Below are 19,846 nucleotides of genomic sequence, written 5' to 3' on the forward strand. Positions count from 1 at the left end.
AAATCTGAATCTGGATGTAATGCGTGCGTTGTAGAACTTCGAACACATTCCATCAAAAACAGTAGTAATATTAAGGAGGCGGTCTCTCCTCAGCCGTCCAATCAGCGCGCGCTTGTATGCTGGAAGCTGGACCCAATTGGCTAAAAGTAGTCCACTTCAACATATCGATAGCTTATTGGCCAGGTTGATAGTCCACGGACGAGAGATCCGCCTGTTATGTTTTCTCAGGGTGGAAGTCATTTTCCATCCAGATTCCAGACTGGGAGAGAAAAAACGTCGGCGACCAAACATCCAAATGGAGGTTGAGTAGCATAAAACGGGTTATTGGCGCTGTTTTTATTGGGAATGCATCAGGCTAGCTAGCCGAGAGGAGCATCGGCGCTTCATTTCGGCTTGGCTCTTTGTTGGAGAGGTAGATCCAGACGGAGCCCAGCGGTGGTGGCATCATTTCAGGTTTGCTTCCTTTCTACGTTTTCTTCGGGTTGTTGGATTTCCATGTTTCCAGCTGGAGTGAGAAGACTGTATGTTTTTTGCTGTGTGCTGAATTAATTTGGAGATTTGAAACGGACCAGAATGTGTTGCACACTTCTTCATCCTGCCAACTTCTTAGTGCATGTCTGGTCTGGAAGCTGGAGAACTGAGATCCAGAAAGCAGCTGGGCTCTGGAAGTTCAGTCTGGCTTAATCCTCCATATTTCATGCACATGCCTGCTTTGGTTGCTACAGCTGAAATTCTGAAGTAATTCATGACTGATGTGTCAAAATGGGATTAAGTTGCTGAAGTGAAGAGTTCAACAAATGAAAGCAGCCGTAACTGTGCTTGAACCTGGTGAGTTACAGTAATATCTTCAGTCAGTCGCATGAACTGGAATATCTTGGTAGCAGTGGGAAGTTTGTGGCGCAAATGCCATATTTTCACTCTGTTAACATAATTTAAAACTGAAATGTATGACATAGGAGTTTATTTAGAATAGAAAAGCAACAGTTATTTTCACCACTGATAACTTTCACAGCAATAATAATGTTATTAATTATATTGAGCATAGAATAAATAAAAGTTCAAGGTATTGGTAGCTTGTAAAGGGATATTACACAAAATGTCACCTCCTTCTGGTGTCTTGCTCTTTTCACTGGGAGCATTCCAAGCTGATCTCATCTGGTTCATTAGTCAGGCTGTCTGCTGCAATAGCCTCGTCGCCCTGTAAATGGCTGCTTTTCAGATATTCTGCATAAGGTTTGCCAGTTATATTTTTAAACTGTCAGGGGTAATGCTCCTTCTGGTCTAACATGACACTCAGAGGATTTACTACTGTAAATGTTTGGATTGTAAACAGGGGGATAGGGATGGGCGATATGAACATAATGTTTTATCACAATACAAAAGGATTTCTCCATTCATTGTCTGAAGGCTCAATGACCCCCATTTCCAACATCAGAGTGATTTCCTCCTCCAATACTGGCAACAATTTCTGTGCAATCTGGTACATTCTCTGCCTTATTGGTATACACCTTCATGCTGTACAAGGTTTGTTGACTCAGGTTTCTCCTGAAAAGATCTGGCTGAATAATGGCTTGCATTTCTTTCTGCTGAGTTACAGAGAGATGAGAGAAGTCAAATGAGACTGAGTTAAGTCCAACAGGAGTAAACTCACCAACAACATCCTCCTTCTCAACTACAGCATGCACCAACAAGTGCTGTTGGATTGGACTATCCCAGGTTTTCCATTACTTTAGCAGACTGATGTGAAATGATTGTTTGAATTTCTTCACTCAGGATCTCATAAGTTGTTGTACTTGGCTTTCACAACACATGATCCACCTTATTCCTGGGAGGGTTACTGTAGGAACAATTATGAGTCTTACTTCCAGTGCCCACCGGAAGTAGCAGTATTTCTCTGTGTAATTTATAGCTTTTTGCTAATCTGTATTCATTGTAGATGCTACATTTCTCTTTTCCATTATTGTAAAATATTAGGCAAAAATAGTGTTCAGTAAGATGTCCTTTCAGAGCTCAGATACGTATTGTGTTGTCCGTAGCTGTACTAATGATGAGACCAAGTTGAATTTGTGGTTGCAATAAGTAAGTTTTGAACATGTTCCCAAAACAAAACAGGAGTGTTCCTGTGCAAACATACAGACATGAACTGGTGGGCCGGTCTGTCAGTCAAACCTCTCTCACCGTAGAGCAGAAGATAAGATCGCCTTCACATGTAAGTATCAGCCGGTCACCGATCCCCAAAAGTTAAGAAAATCGGCTGGCCAATAAATGTATCCTATATTATAGATCTATATAGGCTATAATGTAAACAGCACAGTACAAAATGCAATAAGTTTAGCAAGAGTGTGAATGATCTAATCGTCTGACTGTTGATTGCAGCCAGTCCACATTATTAGCAGAAATAGAGGGCCCCAAAACCAAATTTCACTTAGGGCTCTATGGAGGGTTGAGCTGGCCCTGACCACATCTATCCCAAAGCGCTTACAATCACATGTGGAATGAGTGCACCATCCCCAGCATTGCCAAAATCTGTTGCAGACAGTATTTTGACTGATGTAGACTCTCTTGTACACAGGGATTCCACTCAGACACAATTGTGTCTTGCCTTAAAGCATTGGCTCTTGCTTCAACAATGCCTGTGGTGAACCAAATTGTGATTACCTTGATGAAGCTGAGACAGAACTTTGTCTTGGCTGATTTAGCACAGAGGTTCAAAATATCAAGTCAGTAAGACTGTTGGAATGTGGACATACATAATGCCTGAAAAAAGTCCAAAAACACAATTAAACAACAATTATAATTGAAACAATTAAAGCAACATTGCCAAAATTTTGTAAGAGCATTTCACCAACATTACTTGTGTAATTGACTACACAGAGTCAGTGTCACAGAAAGCTAAAAACTTGGACTCCAGAAGTGAATCATATAGTCGCTATTATGCAAATAATACTGTGAAATATTTAGTGGCAGTTTCTTCTTCTGGATTAATCATGTTTACTTCAAATGCTTATGGTGACAGTCATTCTCAAACTGTGGTCCCTGGCCCACTGGTGGTCCTCAGGCGCCGTCTATGGTCTGCAAGGTAATGCATGTAAATGACCGTTTATTTAAAGTGAAGTTAGTTGAAAGTGTGATGCTACAGTTAGCATACCAAAGGATTGTGTTAAAAATAATGATGGAAAACTGACTTAAAATTGGGTACCGGTGAAAAGAAAACAACTGCAGGACTACATATGATCAGAGGAAGCTAAGTCATTGCTGCTGAGAGTTGATCTGTCATTCCTTTGAATGGTTAGCAGTATGAATTGCTCCAGTTAGTCAGAACTATTCTTTGTTTTTCATGACTTTCCTTGGAATCATGGTCCACTTTCAGGTCAACAACTATTGTTGTTTTTATTTAATTAAAAAATATTAAATTATATAAATACAATAATAAATACAATTGCTAGAAATGGGTAAAATATTTTTATGTTTAATGGTCCAGAAAAGCATTTTTTGTTTCTGTTAAAGCAACTCAAGTCTATTTTTTTATTGTGCTTCTAAATCACAAATAGCTCTAAATGTTATTAATGCACATAACACTTGGTAGTAAAGAACAACTTTTTTATATTATTGTTTCCATGTGTTTGGAAGCGCTGTCCATGGACCTCTTCATTGATGTCATACTTGGCAAAAATGGCCTCTTTTACTTTCTTGTAATTTCCATTTTCCTCTGCTGCCATGACCACATAGGCTGCTCAAACCCTTCCTGACAGGTATGGAATCAGCCTCACTGCCCATTCAGCCTCAAGTGTTTTTAGGTGATGCTCAATGTCATCACCTTCTTTCAGTTTTGGTACCACAGCTTTCTCCCAACCCCTGTCAGCTTGACCTCTCTGAACAGTGGGCTGGACCACCAATTTCCCTTCCAATTCAATATTCCAAGGTGGTGAGACCTGCCAAGGTTGGCCTTCTGTTCTCTGTTGCTGCTCCAAATAACCTCTTATGTTATTTATTTGGATCTGTATCTGGCACCACCTTTTCCCATCTTTCACTCAGGTCATGCTGGATGTTTAGACACTGCTGCAGCAAGCCAGTGTCTAAACTGGCTTGTGGTCCCTCCTTACGCTTTATTAGAAATGGCTGTTCTCCTGTTTGAAATTGACAGGAGGAATGAAGATTTCAACAGAAAGGGATGTGAGACTTAATGGAGCAGCAGACACACAGATCAGTGGAGCACTGGCACTATTTCTGTCTTTCAGTCTGTCCTCCTAACACACACAAACACACCATTGCCAGCAGCATCTAGCCTGGCAGGTGACTTCTGTGTGTGGCTGTCATGGAAACAAATGGGTTGTGGAGACAGAAGCTGAAATCCAGTCCATGTGTTCCTGTTTCCCACAGTTCACCTGCTGCCTAGGACAGCATGCTGTATATTGCTGGCTCTTTCTTCACATCCGCTCACTTTCCAAAATGTGAAATCTTTTCACCTTATAGTGATTCTGAGAACTGATTAGTCAATAAACAATAACGACTAACTAAGGTGTGTCAGTGTTAAAGAATCTGCAAGCTTTGCTAAAGCACAGGTTCAATGCTTTTACTCATCAGGGTTTTCATTAAGATGACAGTGACCTATTTCTGGGATGTTGCTTCATGTGATTCCAAAGCACCATTCAGGATGGCTGTAGAGGGGTGATGAAGACTATCACCTCTCGCTGCTACCAGGTATGGAGCTCCGACATACAGTTTTGTTTTGTTACTCATTCTGCTGCAAGTTGGCTCAATTTTGACGCGAAAGACGTAACCAGTAAAATCCGGTTTAGGATTTTCAAAATAAAAGATCCGGAAGTAGTTCATTGTTTCTTGCACAGCCCAGCACCAATTAGTCCGCGACCCGGTGGTTGGGGACCACTGCTGTATATATTGTGCATTCCTAATACTAATCATTCTCACATTTATAAATTAGTGCAATGTACATAATACTGAAGTGACATTACAAACTGCTCTGATTTGATATTAATGGGTGTGCAACAAAAATAAAACATCTGGCCTTTCTCTTTGCCACAGTTACACGCTCAGTGAGGCAGTTACAACTCATGGCACACTTTGAAAACTTGATCGAAATAGATACATGAAGTCAGCCACTCCTTGATTGAGTAAACGTTCAGTATTGTAGCCAACTATAGTCGTGTTCCCATCAATAATTTTATGCACATTTCAAAGTATAACATTAGAAAAGGTGGAAATGTCAAAATTAAAAAAAAATGTCTTCAGTTTCACAAAACGGTTTTTTGCTCACTTGAGATGGGTTTTGGCTTCTCTAAAAGAGTCATTGGAGATTGGAGCATGTTTCATGAGTAAGTTTTTACACTCATCCACTGGTGCCTCTCTTACTAGATGCACCAAACTCTGAGAAAATTCTCCGAACCTCCAGCTTCGAGGGGAGGACTCTCTCCATTTTGTGGTGCATGCTAGTTTGCAACCTCTGCATCTTGTTTATTACAGCCACACATAATTTCTGATGAAATTACTCTTTGTGTAGCCTGGTTGATTTGCTTCCAATTCAAATTCAGAAATAACTTTATTGATCCCAAAAGGAAATTAAATGTAACTCAAATTAATTCAAATTCTTCAGAGTTATTGTAAACCAGTAGATGGAAACTTGCCTAATTTGCTTTTTCCCTCTTCTTTTTGTGCCATTTCAAAAGTTTGCTGACTGCAGTTTTTAGACAAAGCTACTGCTTTGTCCTCATGTGAAAATTGGGTTGACTGGGTTGTTCTGGTATGTGGTGGTCTGTTTCTGTCCAGAGGGTCTTCCTGTATGGAATATCAACATCCTCAATATTTTTGCTCCACCCTCTCATTGTCAGGCTGTACAAGGAGAACTGGTCTTTGTGTCTCTGACTGCTTCCTTACAAATGCAGCTTAAACTAAACGGGAAACTTTTACTCCAGCTCTGACTGCTGTTGTATTGGGGGGTTTTGCGTTTCATTCAAACCACTATTGACAGTCTTTTGTTTTTGTGAACAAATGACGATTGAAATGTGGAGATAATTCCGTTATTTGAATCAGATGTTTTGGAGCAGGAAGCATTTAAAATGTATGGAAATGTTGGCTTTGAAGGTCAGGACTATTGACCTCTGCTTTAGGCACACAGTGTCTCTTTACTCTCTCTGGTTGCTTTAACACATTCCAGCTCTCTTACTTTGTTTACCTTCCTTTCAGCATATCCTTAAGACTGCAACTTTCATTTACTTGCCTTTTTAGTTCAGCCTCTTCCTCCCTTTGTTTTCATCACCACCTCTCGGAAGAGAAGTTTTAGTGACGACTGGCTCTGCTGCTGATCTGTTGTGTGATTCTGGGATAGGGTGTCTCTGAAAAGTAGAAGGATATTTTGCTCATTACCCCACACTGACTTCACTATTGTCCCTAGATGAAGGAAACACCTTCTCTACAGTAGAGTTCTGAGAGTTGAGAACTAAATCTAACTGATGTTTAAAAATGAAAGCTGACATCCGATTTTCTTAAACTCCTAAATATATTATTGATTAGAAAAAAACCCCAATGAAAATCTGGCTTATAAAGGGGAAAAAAGTTGTTTTTTTATCAAACAAAAAGAAGCAATGCTTAGCCTGGTGGGTGGCAAGTCAAGCTTGGCAGCCCACCAGGCTTACAGTACACTGTGAGGAACCCTGCAGTATCTAAAAAGATTGATTTTCAAAGCTTTATTAACTTGTGCTTTTCATATTTCAGATTCCAGACATGAAACTGAATCCACTTTATTTCTTCAGACCTACCAAGCTAAAGAGCTGTTGAATTAAAACTAAATTGCACTGCTTTCTTTTCTATTATTATAAAGTCTATTACCAGTGACATAACTTAAATGACTGAAGCATAAGATTATGTGAATTACATTCTTAGACCACAACACTAAGAGTATAATTATAAATCATTTGGACCTCAGAAGCAGCAGTGCTGAGGTGAGTTTGCCTGAATTTCCATGGCAATTGATATGGCTTCATATTGACAAAAATCCCACTTTTCTTGCAGTCCCCTGGACCGACACACACACACACACACACACGCACACGCCCGCACCCCCCCCCCCCCACACACACACATTTATTTACTCAAACCTGTAGACAATTGGGTTCGAACTGCGGGAGGAAACCACAGTACCTAAAACAAGCCAACACATGCGCAGGGAGAAACCTCCTTGCTAAAAGAACCAAGGATGGGATTCAAATGTTGCAAATCACCAGTCCTACTAACTGTGCCGCCATCAATTACTCTTGTTGGAAAATGTTAAAGTTCAGTTAAAATTAAATTATAGTGGGAGTCAACTAAAATACTAAGAATATTTCATTAGTCAGAATTTTAGCAATCTCCCACTACAAAACTCCATCATTGGTTCTGGGTCCATCTAAAGCAGTGGTCCCCAAACTACGGCCCGCGGGCCAGATGCGGCCCGCCTCCACATTTGGTCCGGCCCCCTGAACAATACCAGAGTATTTTCATATATGTGCATTTTTATTTGATAAGTTGGACTTTTGCAATAAAATAAATGTTCCTTAGTAATGAACTTTATTTATTATTAACTACTAGTTAGTAACTATTTTATACATGCATATAATTGACCCTAACCCTTTTTTTTATGTGGAGAACCCAGTGTTATTTGGTTATTATTTATTTCATAAATAGTGTTATTTCCTGACTTTTGTTCTCTGAAGAATCCAGAAAAGGTTATTTGATTGTGCTTTCTGAAAAACAATACATTTTTATGTTTAGCACTCTTACAATCGTCACACTTTTTCTGTTACAAACTGACCCCGGCCCCCATCAGAGAAGGGACAAGTTATGTGGCCCTCACAGGAGAAAGTTTGGGGACCCCTGATCTAAAGAGTACTATCTCCTTGACAGACTCATTTTTGGGGGTAGTTCCCAGTCTTTATCAATAATTTCTCAAGGAAAGGGAATGTGTAGAAAACTTTTCCCAAAAATACCTTACCTAGAAAAGGCTCCCGCTGGGAGAACGCTCCTTATGAAACACCTCCAGATGTTTGATATTCTTTAAATTTGTACACAGCATTAACATAAGGTTAATTTCTTCACTGATGTGCATTTTTACTTTTTAATATGGAACCATAAAGTTATGTTGTTGTTGTTGTTGTTGTTTTTTTTCAGTCAAAGTATGGTTGTAATTGGAAATTGGATCAAACACTTAAAGAGCAATCTCTTTGTAGCAGAGGCTACATTTAGATTGGTGGGAGAAAGACAGTTAACTAGTGACCAAATCCACAGGATAAAGACACACTAAGGTGTACCTTTATCCTGTTTACTGTTACCCAAGCACGATTTTATTTTAAGAGAGAGATAGCATTGATAGGCAGCAGCATAATATCAATGATGAGTATCTGGTTAAATCAAAGTTAAGTAAATAAATGATAGGCAATTACCCAGGTGTATGTGAGCACATAAGACTGGATGGAAAGTCTTTTTTTTAACAAGACTTTCCATCCAGATGGGTAGATGGTGTGTCTGTCTGCATTTAGCTGCGTTTGTTTAGGACCTGGTAATTATGGCCAGCAGCAGAGTTTTAGTTGGAGCCTGCAGAGAAATGTTTTTAGTCCAAAAGCTTCCACTTTTGGAAGCTTTTTAGAAGCTCCTGTTTGACTATAAGCTTTTTTAAAAACATTTCCACAGTTTGTATTATTTGATTAGATTTTTCATTTATAGCTGTCTATCTTTGTGTAGGCGTGTATTTGTATATTTTTCACTGGATTAGTTTAGTTTTCTTTCCTTTTGCTAGTGTGCCTTAATGCGTAGACCACAGTTAGGAATGACCTACGTACGTTCAAGAACGTAAACCGGAATCTTTGCTTAAATTTTGGACATTCTGTGTGTCATTATGTGTGGCTGTTTAGAAGTGGTTGAAAATTACTACCAACATTCCCAAACCTTACCTACACACTGACCCACTGAGAATACCGGAGTCTGTTTCTGGTGGCTTTTGGTGATCTATATTCCAGATGTGGCAGCCCAGCGCTGGAGCTGCATCTGCACTGGGTGGAGTCATGTTTTAAGCCCACTTCTGTTTTGATAACTTCAACACAAATAGATACACTTTAGCCCTAGCAGCTCAGAACTGACACTGCTGTCAGGGTATTATCATACCAGTGTTATGAAAATTATAGATGATCTTTGTGTTTGGTATTTTAGCCACGTTTCATTGGCACTTCATCTAAAGGACTGAACTGGAGCACCTTATTTTGATTACAGTTTGTAGTGTACACAAGGAAACAAGCACGTAGAAAGAAAGACAGCAAAACTCCGATATGAACTCTAGTCAACCCTTTTGCTAGTCTTCTTCTCAGTCAGGATAGCGGTTATGATGACACCTAGTGTTGAAGTATAGTAACTGAATACACAACACATTTCTCCTCTTGTTTAAGAAGCTTACCAGTTGGGACAGAGCATGAATCTCCTAAATTCAAACAATATCCTGTCAGAAACATAATACATATTTAAACAGCTGTTTCCCTTAAGCAGTGTAAACAGTTCTTTTACTTTGTAGTTAAACATTGTATAAAATGTATCTTTTATAACTATGTCTGACTTTTAAGCAAAACTTGACTAAACATTTTTAAGAGTTGGTATCAAACATTCCCACTTACTCAGTATATATTTGCAAAAGAACTTAAAATATGAACACTCTCAGTGCATTTTAGTCACTCTGCATTCTTCAAGCATTTTAATTTTTTTAACATTACCCGTAATGTTCTTCCCTTCTTCCCCGAATGCCAATTAGTTCAAATAATGCTCATAATCGCTAAGCCGAGCAGGCTTCTTCCTGACCCCAGCAGGTCTTGCTGTTTTGTCATTTGAGTTTTGTGAAGGCCCTGACTCAGTTATTAAGGAATTTTGACAGTCTTTAACATGAAAGGGCTTTCTAACTTGAACTAGAATTCCCTTTTTTATCCGGGGTACTTTTGCACCTTGCTTCGCATCTGTTCAAGTTTTCGTTGCTTTCTGTCTGGAGGCAACATGATCACACAGTTGGCAGGGGTGTGACTTTACTAGCTGGGGCAATGTTCACTTTTGTGTTCATCCTTCTGTTATACATGAGTTCAAACCGTGAAATTCCTGTAGTGCTGTGTGAAGTGGCACGATATGTGAGCAGGAACTGACAGACTTCCATGGCTTCCTCTCTCACTCTGGTGTGAGGAGGGTTTCTTCAGTTTTTTCCGTTTGCTTAAGGATAATATAGAGACACTTTCCTATGTGTGATGTCTCTCACTTCCAGGAAATCTGCAAACTCACCTGATGTGAATTGTGTTCCATTATTACTTATGAGTTATGTAGGATTTCCAAGCCTGGAAAACAATGTGGACAGGAGATTGCTTTGCTTTGTGCTGTAATGGTAGGCATGAAAGCAACCTCCCGCTCCTTTGTGTAGTAGCCAACAAGAGTTATAGGATAGCGGCAATCCATGAGTATGGCCCCTAAGGCCATACTTCATAATTTGAAGCATTTGTTGTTCCAATGGTTGATCCATTTCACTGTGTTCCCTTTTTTCCCTGTTTTTTATTTTAAATCATACTCTTTTCTGTGATGAACAGTGGTCAATGGTCCTTTTTTGTACATTTTTGTTCCCAAGAAAAAAATGTCTTTTATTGTTCAAACAAAATGCATTTGGTGGTACTCCTCGGGAAGGGAACTGGATATTGTTTGTCCTAATGTTTTTGCAAAAAAACAACAACAAAAAAATGGTGGAAAAATACTATCGGAGCAACTTGGTAATTTTTTTTTTTCAGGGCTTGGCTGACCGCCCTGGGTCAAAGGTGGTCAGTGCTAGGCTGTTCACAATGCACTCCTTAATTGTGTTGAAGCTTGACTGTGCAGCCTCAGTCCACTTGAATACATAATCATGTATGCAAACACGCATGGGCTCCACCTGTGATGCATAATTTTGGACAAACTTTGAACACCATGTTGTGAGCCCAAGAACTGAGTGCAGAATGGGGACATCATTAGGTACTGGAGCTTCAGTAATTGCTCTAAGATGGTCTTCATTCAATGGAAGACCCTAGGCTGACACTGTGTATCCCAGGAACTGCAGACTTTCCTGGTTAAAATGACACTTTTCCATATTGACCTGGAGACTCACTTCCTTCAGAGCCACCTATAATCATCTAGGTACTTCTGAACCCCTTTGAGGCCTTTGATCACCAGGGACATGAGTTTGAAAAATGCACTTGGGGCTGAACACAGTCCATACGGAACTCCACAGAACCTGGATAGTCTTTCATTTGTTATGAATGCTGTTGTGTCACGACTCTCTTCTGCCAGCTACACCTGATAATAAAGTTTGTGTGACTGAGAGAATGACCTTCATTCTCAGACTAAAAGAAAACATCTTTATGAATAAATGGGGGAAAAAATGTACACTGTGGCACCAAAGAAGAGACTTAACGAAGTTAAAACACCATTACCAAAGGACACATGTAGAGACTTGCAACAAAGGTATTTTGTTTGCTTTTTGTTAATTTATTATTTTCTTTTGTCTAAATATATGTTCACCTCTTTATATTCTCTTCATGGATACAGTGAAAGTGGCCTTTTTATGCTTTAATAGTCTGTAAAATGTCTGATTTATGTTTATGTGTCCACAGAAAATGTGAATGGAAATTGAAATGAAAAAACCCCAACAGTACTGATCTCCCTAACACCACTGTCTTCCTGTTTTAAGCTGGACTCTAAAGTCCTGATTGTTGCTTTGAACTCTATATGTTTTTTATAGCATTGATAGGTACATTATGTGAAACTAGTGGTTAGCTAGACAGTCTGTGTGCATAGTGTGTGTGTGGATGTGTGGGTGTGTGTGTGTGTGGGGGGGGGGGTGTATTTGTGCTGGCTTATAGGGTGTATGCCTTACATACATCATAAAGACAATTGAGTCACGGTTCAGGAATGTACTGTAAAATTTACAACACTAGAATCTCTTATTGAATAAATATACCTGGGGGCCCATGGGATAAGGTTTTTTCAAATGGTGAAAAAAGGTAGAGGCCTGGGGTGCTTCTATATACGCAACAAGAAGGTAAGGTAGCCACTAATCACGGTCCGTACCAGTTTCATTGACAAACTTGCATAAGATTTGTTTCAAGATCTGAAGCGTTCTGTCAGGCCATCTGACTGAGGATGGTATGTAGTTGACTTCTGGCTTTTAATCCCAAGGAGTTGGTACACCTACTTCAACATAGTGGACAGAAAGTTAGTTCAACAATCAGTGAGGAAAACCCAGCCAATGAGAAGAACAGTATGAGACAGAAGGCAACTGCGTGGGCTTTTATTGATTTCAAATGAAAGACCTCTGGATATTTTGTAGCCTAATCCAGTATCACAAGCATATAATGATTGCCTGATTTACTTTCTTTCTAGAGGGCCAACAATGTTCATCCCTAGCTGTTCAAATGGAGTGCTGATGATTGGTAATTCCTAATTTAATTTGAAGGTGATTTATGGCTGTACATGCATGAGAGCTTTTTCAGATTTTAATTTGCAAAATATAGTTATCTATTTAATTGTGCTGGGTGGTCACAAATAGTTAGACCAAAATCCAGTTCACATTTGTGGTTAAATGTAAGAAACTGTTAAAATGTGGAAAGGATTTGAAATCTGCAAGGCAGCATACTTTTGATTTTCTCTGCAGGTGACTCGTTTTAGGAACTTAGAGACATGCAAGTCTGTAGATTTTATAATCCCACTTATGAAAATATATTTTTTGATAAAGATTATGTTTTCTCTTTCATTAGGAAAAGTGTAGCTTATTTTTGTGGAATGTTAAGCTATTTTTCTTCGTCAGGCTTAATCAAGAGTCCTAAAACCCAGCCTCTGTTTTAAATTTTGGAGACTTCCTTCTGGCTCAGGTTCAAGAATTCTGTGACTAACAAAGAAAAAATGTTTGTTATAGAAGTTTGGAGCCAGTGATGCTTGAATAATTGGGCTTGCTCTAGAAATGATTTCACCATCACTGATTCTAATGTTATTTGATATATACTGAAAGCTTTAATCACTGTATCTGAAATACTGTAAGCACAACATAATTTTATGTAAAAGGTTTTAGTATACTGGCAGTCACTTACTCTTACAATGATTTGCAATGCATAGTGTGTGTGGTGCTTGTTTCTGCGGAGGACTGATTCTATAGAAAAATATGACTTTGCTTTTCTGCTACCTGAAAAGAGCCATAAACCGAGTGAGTCTTGTGACACGACAAACTTCTTACACCTCTGAGCCAATTAATGATTGACGGCAGAGACGGTCCTGGCCTGTTTGACACCCTGTGCGAACCACCCTTCCAGTGCTTATAGAAAAGGGTAAAAAAAGTTATGAACTACACAAAAAGAACAAAAGAAATTCTGGTAAAAACTCTGAATCCCAGAATGCACTGAATTTTTATTCACAGCCAGGAAGGAGGAGTTAGTGGGAATCCCTGTGACGTCATAGAACAACAAAACTTAAAAAAGGAACATTTTATCCCAAAGGTTTTGTCCAAAATTCTTGGTATTACCATATTGGAGAATAACCTAAAACATCTGGGATATCAATGATGTTCATAATGTTCTTATTCATGGAGAAAATGATTGGAAAAGCGCTATATAAGTTCAGTCCATTTACCATTTTTGTCTTGTATCATACTTGGGTCCATGGAGTGTTTCTCTCTGTCATCTGCCAAAAGTAGCACTGTAGTTTGTTAGCCGGTGATCAGCAGGTAAAACTGGCTTTTTGTGGTGCCATCTTCCACCTTGAACTGGTTTGTCCTTCTTAAAGCCAAACCATCTTCTCATGACAGATGGCCTTGTCTTGCCACAAGCTCTAAAAAGACAGACCTCTTCTGTCTGTACAAAGCTGTTAGCTTGTTAGTAGTTTGTCTGGCTGTCTTTCTGCAATCACTAACTGGCATGGTACCTATTGCTTAGTGTATGCATCCACACTTCTGGAATCCCTCCTCAGTGACTTTGCTGGAGAAAACACTCTATGCTAAAATCAGACTTTTGACGTTAGTGAAACATTTATGTTACATTGATAGATTGGTGACCGGCCGATACATGTGAAGGTGATCTTATCTACATTGGCAAAAGTTTTAAAATATCAGAAACTGTCCTCTTTTGCTCTATAGTGAGAGAGGTTTGACTGAAAGAGCGGCCCACCAGATCATGTTTGCAGTTAATATTCACACTACAGTTGCCAACTCAGCAACTTTCTTGCTATATTTAGCAACATTTCAGACAAAAGAATTAGTATTGCCAAAATCAAAATCAGCAGGTAAGGCTTTTCAAAGATCTGTAATCGACGATTGGCCAGAAAACTGTAATCAGTGCTAAGTCATGAAACTTTGTCATAAATCAAAGTTTTATGACAAACTTTGATTAAATTAATTTGTCTCTATTGGATTAGATTAATTCCAATAGCTAAAAATTTTATTTATTCCAGGTGAGTCTTTCTCAGCTGAGAATGTCTACATTGTTTGATGTAAAAACCCATACCGGTCAGCCCGTGTCCAGTTTGAGTGAAAGAAGGTGCACACGATCTGCGCTCAGATAAACTTCAGAGATCAAGCTGTGGCAGCCTGCGAGGAAACACCTAGAGACACCAGTGGTGTGACTGATCCACACTTCCGGCTTTGTGGGCTATGAAATGCATCAACTATAATCCCATCTTTTAGGAATAATTCTGCTCTGCCAGTGAAACTCTCAGTGCACTTTCAGACGCTTGCGGTCCGGGTTATTTAAAAAAAAAATTTATGCTGCTAAATGTGCTAATGACAGAAAACTTACTGTTACAGGAAAACTGTTTTTCCATGGATAGCTATTATGTATCCTGTTTCTGTGTCTCCAGGTTTTTACAGACCAGATATGCTCTCCTGAATCTCCGCCCTGTTTCTTCACTCTATTTATCCTGGTCGTTCACTTTGCCATAATGAACCACAGCCCCAGCCCCCACTTGTCTGAAGGCGGGAAGTCAGCCGGAGGTGGCCTTCTCTGCAGCATCGGTCTGGGGTCGGACCGGGGGATCCGCTCCCCAGACAGCCTGGCCCACACGCCCAGCCCTACTGGGGGAACTCCCAGTTCCAGCCCCCCTCTGTTGCTGTCGCCTGGACTTGGAGGTCTGGGTCTAGGCCCTCTGGGTGAAGGAGTTGGAGGTGACTGGGAGACCAGGGAGGAGTTGAGACTCAGGGAACTGGAGGAAGCTCGAGCCAGGGCAGCCCAGATGGAAAAGACCATGAGGTGGTGGTCCGACTGCACAGCCAACTGGAGAGAGAAATGGAGTAAGGTGGGAAAAGATTATTGACCCTACTGCAGGTATGATTATCCAGAAAGCCGTTAGTTAAGTGGTGCTATTCCTGTTTGTCAGGTCCGTGCAGAACGGAACAGAGCTCGGGATGAGATCCGGCAGCTGAGGCAGCGGCTGGATACCCTCACCAAGGAGCTGACTGGCGTCCGGCGGGAGCGGCAGGAACTTGCCACCGAAAACGAGGCGCTACGCCAGGAGACACTGCATCTCCGGGGCGACCCCACTGCTCACCCGGCTACCGGCACATCTTCCTTACCTTTGTCACCTCTCCATCACAGTGCTTCCTCCTCTTCCTCATCTGCTACCCCCTCTTCCCCTGCACCGTCTCTCTCGACCTCTAAGGTCATAACAGACTGCAAGTTTGAGGAGGGACCACCAGGGTCTCCTGAAGCAGAACCGGTGAGGGATGTGGACTTGGACAGAGAGAAGATGGGCCAGCAGAAGGTGAGAGGCCTTGTTCCCAGTGCTACCAACTTAATATATACCTTATTTTTATTAATATATGATTAACTTCTGTTTGTTTATTTTCCTTTAAGACTTTTTGAATGACGTTGTGTGTCAATACTCCTAGCTTCAGTTGGCTGGTGGATTCCTTAGCTCACCAACAGAGGGCACAGAATGATTTTATTTCAGTACCTAGTTGAAGGTTCCATCGTCTTCTCTGTGTGCACCAACAAAATCAACTGTCTTGTGTTTTACCTGTTGTACAACACTTTCGTCAACCATGTCTTGCTTTTAAAGTGCGTTGTAAATAAACATGATGTTGTATGGTAAACAGAATTGGACCATCCATCCATCTCCATCCATTCATCCATTCATTCATCCATCCATCCATACATACATACATACATACATACACACACATACATACATACATACATACATACATACATACATACATACATACATGCATGCATACATTCCCTCCCTCCTTCCTCTCTGGTTACTTGAACTTGGTTTGTGGATTTAACAGATCTTGAAGGGAAAACGAGAGTCCAAGGTGTTCCCAGGCCTAAAGAGTTCTGCAGTACATTCTGTGAGTTCTGGGTTTACCACTAGATCTACTCTGAGGTCCCCTGGGAAAGCTGCCAAAGGAGGCATCTGGAGAAACATTTGAATATTTACCTAAAGTACCTTAGCTGATTATTTTTGATGTGCACTCGCAGCAGCTTCCCTGGATAAGAGCTTCTCAGCTGTGCTCCAAGGTGGAGCCCAGTACCACTACAGAAGAAACCCACTTCAGCTGCTGGATCCAGAACCATGACCTCAGCTTAGAGTTAGACCGTATTGTAAAGTAACCCTAACAAACCACGGCAGAGAAGTTAGCCTTGGTCTCTCTCCATTTCCCACTCCATCCTGCTATCACCTTCTGGTTGATGCAGAGTGTGTGGTAGGTAACGTCTCACTGAAGTGGACAGAAGTCACATGTGAGGTACCCCAAGGTTCAAACCGAGGACCCATCTTATTCAATATCTTTGTACTCCCACCAGTTCAGTTTATAACAGGAAATAAGATGAACTATACCACAGGTGTCAAACTCCAGTCCTCGAGGGCCGCAGTCCTACAGTTTTTAGATGTGCCACAGGTACAAAACACTGGAATGAAATGGCTACATTACCTCCTCCTTGTGTAGATCAGTTCTCGAGAGCCTTGCTAATGACCTAATTATTCTATTCAGGTGTGGTGCAGCAGAGGCACATCTAAAAGTTGCAGGACACCGGCCCTTGAGGACTGGAGTTTGACACCTCTGAACTATACCATGACACCTGGTGATATCTACATCATGAAACTTGTGTGTGTCTGTGGCCTTGTATTTGATGCATTGTAAGGACCAGTTTCCTAACAAATGCTATGTTGTGGGGACCGACTGCTCCTTTTGGGACTCAAATGCGAGGCCCCGCAAAAAGAAGTATTGTTTTTAGGTTAAGGGTTACGTTTAGGACAAAGGTGTAATTTAGAGGCGCATTGATTTATCGGCGCCAATTTTCTTAATTGTGAGATTACCTATACTTGAATATAACATCGATCTTATCCCCCGATCTTATCTACCTCAGCGAAGGCCTAAAAATCAACTGTCTTCTACTTTCCTGTGACAAAGGTTTGATTGACAGACCAGCCCACCAGGTCATGTCCTGCACGTTCACAGTTAGCCGTAGTCAGTCCATTGTTGCCAACTCTACAACTTTCTTGCTATATTTAGCAACATTTCAGACAAAAAAATTGGTATTGGCCAAAATCAGAATCGTCAGGTCAGGCTTTTTAAAAATTGGTAATCGGCGATCAGCCAGAAAACTGCAATCTGTTCACCCTAGTGTTAATTGAGTTTAGGTTAGGGTTATCCATGTACTAGTAAATGTTGGGTTTAGGGCTAGGCCAGTGGTCCCCAAACTACGGCCCGCGGGCCAGATGCGGCCCGCCTCCACATTTGGTCCGGCCCCCTGAACAATACCAGAGTATTTTCATATATGTGCATTTTTATTTGATAAGTTGGACTTTTGCAATAAAATAAATGTTCCTTAGTAATGAACTTTATTTATTATTAACTACTAGTTAGTAACTATTTTATACATGCATATAATTGACCCTAACCCTTTTTTTTATGTGGAGAACCCAGTGTTATTTGGTTATTATTTATTTCATAAATAGTGTTATTTCCTGACTTTTGTTCTCTGAAGAATCCAGAAAAGGTTATTTGATTGTGCTTTCTGAAAAACAATACATTTTTATGTTTAGCACTCTTACAATCGTCACACTTTTTCTGTTACAAACTGACCCCGGCCCCCATCAGAGAAGGGACAAGTTATGTGGCCCTCACAGGAGAAAGTTTGGGGACCCCTGATCTAAAGAGTACTATCTCCTTGACAGACTCATTTTTGGGGGTAGTTCCCAGTCTTTATCAATAATTTCTCAAGGAAAGGGAATGTGTAGAAAACTTTTCCCAAAAATACCTTACCTAGAAAAGGCTCCCGCTGGGAGAACGCTCCTTATGAAACACCTCCAGTGTCTCTTTACTCTCTCTGGTTGCTTTAACACATTCCAGCTCTCTTACTTTGTTTACCTTCCTTTCAGCATATCCTTAAGACTGCAACTTTCATTTACTTGCCTTTTTAGTTCAGCCTCTTCCTCCCTTTGTTTTCATCACCACCTCTCGGAAGAGAAGTTTTAGTGACGACTGGCTCTGCTGCTGATCTGTTGTGTGATTCTGGGATAGGGTGTCTCTGAAAAGTAGAAGGATATTTTGCTCATTACCCCACACTGACTTCACTATTGTCCCTAGATGAAGGAAACACCTTCTCTACAGTAGAGTTCTGAGAGTTGAGAACTAAATCTAACTGATGTTTAAAAATGAAAGCTGACATCCGATTTTCTTAAACTCCTAAATATATTATTGATTAGAAAAAAACCCCAATGAAAATCTGGCTTATAAAGGGGAAAAAAGTTGTTTTTTTATCAAACAAAAAGAAGCAATGCTTAGCCTGGTGGGTGGCAAGTCAAGCTTGGCAGCCCACCAGGCTTACAGTACACTGTGAGGAACCCTGCAGTATCTAAAAAGATTGATTTTCAAAGCTTTATTAACTTGTGCTTTTCATATTTCAGATTCCAGACATGAAACTGAATCCACTTTATTTCTTCAGACCTACCAAGCTAAAGAGCTGTTGAATTAAAACTAAATTGCACTGCTTTCTTTTCTATTATTATAAAGTCTATTACCAGTGACATAACTTAAATGACTGAAGCATAAGATTATGTGAATTACATTCTTAGACCACAACACTAAGAGTATAATTATAAATCATTTGGACCTCAGAAGCAGCAGTGCTGAGGTGAGTTTGCCTGAATTTCCATGGCAATTGATATGGCTTCATATTGACAAAAATCCCACTTTTCTTGCAGTCCCCTGGACCGACACACACACACACACACACACACGCACACGCCCGCACCCCCCCCCCCCCCCCACACACACACACATTTATTTACTCAAACCTGTAGACAATTGGGTTCGAACTGCGGGAGGAAACCACAGTACCTAAAACAAGCCAACACATGCGCAGGGAGAAACCTCCTTGCTAAAAGAACCAAGGATGGGATTCAAATGTTGCAAATCACCAGTCCTACTAACTGTGCCGCCATCAATTACTCTTGTTGGAAAATGTTAAAGTTCAGTTAAAATTAAATTATAGTGGGAGTCAACTAAAATACTAAGAATATTTCATTAGTCAGAATTTTAGCAATCTCCCACTACAAAACTCCATCATTGGTTCTGGGTCCATCTAAAGCAGTGGTCCCCAAACTACGGCCCGCGGGCCAGATGCGGCCCGCCTCCACATTTGGTCCGGCCCCCTGAACAATACCAGAGTATTTTCATATATGTGCATTTTTATTTGATAAGTTGGACTTTTGCAATAAAATAAATTACAAACTGACCCCGGCCCCCCATCAGAGAAGGGACAAGTTATGTGGCCCTCACAGGAGAAAGTTTGGGGACCCCTGGGCTAGGCCATAGAAATGA

General features: G+C 40.5%; 1 protein-coding gene across 2 annotated transcripts in view; it reads left to right on the plus strand.

The window, feature by feature from the left end:
- Positions 1–207: 207 nt before the first annotated feature.
- ccdc102a (coiled-coil domain containing 102A) overlaps positions 208–19,846 on the plus strand; it is a 37,179-nt gene continuing 17,540 nt past the window's right edge. For both annotated transcript variants that reach the window (XM_005812981.2, XM_023333037.1), the window contains exons 1-3: positions 208–453; positions 14,878–15,312; positions 15,394–15,777. In XM_005812981.2, the coding sequence (XP_005813038.1) occupies positions 14,959–15,312; positions 15,394–15,777 (738 nt within the window). In that variant the 5' untranslated portion in view covers positions 208–453; positions 14,878–14,958. The remainder of the gene's footprint in view (positions 454–14,877; positions 15,313–15,393; positions 15,778–19,846) is intronic.

The sequence above is a fragment of the Xiphophorus maculatus genome, chromosome 4 (assembly GCF_002775205.1).
Source record: "Xiphophorus maculatus strain JP 163 A chromosome 4, X_maculatus-5.0-male, whole genome shotgun sequence".
In the NCBI taxonomy this organism is placed as follows: Eukaryota; Metazoa; Chordata; class Actinopteri; order Cyprinodontiformes; family Poeciliidae; genus Xiphophorus; species Xiphophorus maculatus.